Source organism: Postia placenta (assembly GCF_002117355.1).
Source record: "Postia placenta MAD-698-R-SB12 unplaced genomic scaffold POSPLAscaffold_530, whole genome shotgun sequence".
NCBI lineage: Eukaryota > Fungi > Basidiomycota > Agaricomycetes > Polyporales > Adustoporiaceae > Rhodonia > Rhodonia placenta.
In genome coordinates this window covers 1-2,036 of record NW_020170361.1, presented here as the reverse complement: position 1 = coordinate 2,036, position 2,036 = coordinate 1, and the positions used below count along the sequence as shown (strand labels likewise).

The following is a 2,036-nucleotide window of genomic DNA, read 5'->3' as shown; positions in this document are numbered from 1 at the left end:
GCATTGTTCCTCAAGAACCTGTCTCACCGATGAGGCACATACCAAGTCCATCAGTAGAGTGACGTCATGCCGAACGCGGAGATGAAGAGCAACATATGGCCACTTCGGACCGGTAGCCGTCGTGAAGGCATGCCGCGAGGTTCGATACCCAATCGGGAAAGACCGGCTACTTCGGTGTGGCTTGGAGCGAAGCGCGCGCTTGGCCGAGCGGCGTCAAGTGGCCCTATTGTTCGCCGAATGCGGAAGATGTTCCGAGGTCTACGCACGAGGCATCAGGAAGACCGTGCCGAGCTTCGAGTAAGCGTCGCGCACCGTCGAAGGCGTCGAAGAGCGTCGAAGGCGAAATCGAAGTGTTGGGGACTGAGTCGAAGTGCCGGGCGGGATGCGAGTGCCGAAAAGAGGTGTATCGGGGCCCAGCGGGGCTCGGCGCCTATCATCTCCTCCCTATTGAAATTTGGACCGCCCTCGGTCCTCCACGTGATGCGAGAAGCGCGATGGTCGTGAACGGATCGAAGCGGCTTGACAACCCGCGGCGGTTTCGAACGCCACGTGGCCGGCGCCAAACACTGGTCGGAAAGGGGGTTATAAGCAGGGTAGACTTAGCCTCCTTTTCCCCATCCCATCGTTCCTTCGTCGCTCTCTCGTCGTCCTTTCCCACATACTCGCTGCTTTCTACGATGTCTGCTCGCTCTGCCACCCCTGCCTCGACTTCTTCGCTCGTCAACCGCCGCCTCGCCTCACTGCTTGTGGTCCTCGAGGCTCCGCCGACCGCCGACGCCGCGCTCGACTTGGTCGAAGAGTGGGCGCAGGATTTGTCGCCGCTCGTCGTAAGTCGCTCGTAGATCTTCATAACCCAACTAACCCTTTGTTTTCGAACAGCTCGCCTATCGCAAGGCCTTGGGCGCCATCCGCGACGAGGAGACGGAGCTGCGCGTCGCCGCCGCCGTCAAACAACTCGCCGAGCAGGCGCCAGAGTCGTGGGTCGAGTGGGCGCGCGGAGACTGGCCCGAGCTTGCGACCGCCATCGATGCCGAGGTCGAACGACGCGTCGAAGAGCAGAAGCGCCTCGCCGAAGAGGAAGCACGCCGCGTCGAAGAGGCTGCGAAGCGTGCGAAGGCCGCCGAGGAACGTCGCCTCGAAGACGAACGTCGCGCGCAAGAGGCCGCTGATGAGGAGTTGGCGCGGATTGCGGCCGCCGAAGGCCTTCTTTCTGACCCCGCGCCTGCCGGTGTCGACAAGGGGAAGGGGCGCGCGAGGGTCGACGAGGAAGTCGCCGAACTGTCGGACGACCCTTCGATCGTAAGTATTTTCTTCTATCGTCGTTCGGTGACTAATCTCTCTTTCGTAGAAGACTCCTCGGACGGTCGAACGTCCGCTCGCGATGGCCGAGGTCGACATGGCCGCCGCGGCGATTGAGAAGCGCCAGTCAGGACAGAAGGTAAGCTCGACTCTTCGTCGAAGCGGTTCGAAGCTAACTTTTCGATAGTGCGACCGTTGCGCCGGCTACCGCTCGGCCCCGGTCGATTGCGTGTGGTCCGAGAACGCTACGACCTGCGATAGGTGCGCGCAGTTCCAACAGGGCTGCTATTTCGACAAAGTGTCTGTCCTGGGCAAAACAAAGAAGACGCGCGGCGGGGGATCAACCACAAAGAAGCGCAGTAAGTCGTTTCTTCTTCTTGTCCTAGACCTTCGCTGATGACCTCGTAGTTCGGCCGGCCTCGCCTGGGCCTTCGATCGCGGACTCGGGTGGTTCGAAGAAGCGTCGCGTCGACGAGCCTCCGCGCCCCCTTCTACGACGGCCTCTCGATGGGGCCAGCCGCCTGGGCCTCGAACAGGACGATCTCGACGCACTCGACCTTGACGACGAATCTCGTGGAATCATCCGCGTCATTCGCGAGGAGCGTGCCCACATCGCGCGCCGTCGAGCGCTCCTCCACGACATGGACCTCGACCTTCAAAAGATGGAGAAGGACGCGCTCGCGAAAGGGGGAATCGGGTTCGTGCGCGGGGTTGTTGACGAGGACTAGGCGCGAGTC

The 2,036-nt window shown here is 61.8% G+C and overlaps 1 protein-coding gene across 1 annotated transcript; it reads left to right on the top strand.

Annotated features, from left to right (window-relative positions):
* Positions 1–66: 66 nt before the first annotated feature.
* POSPLADRAFT_1163902 (hypothetical protein) lies at positions 67–2,027 on the top strand (the record flags this gene model as incomplete). Its single annotated transcript, XM_024487797.1, has 5 exons — positions 67–297; positions 880–1,299; positions 1,349–1,438; positions 1,487–1,658; positions 1,708–2,027. 5 exons carry the CDS (start codon positions 67–69, stop codon positions 2,025–2,027), a joined length of 1,233 nt encoding a protein of 410 aa, XP_024332486.1.
* Between the last annotated feature and the right edge of the window lie 9 nt (positions 2,028–2,036).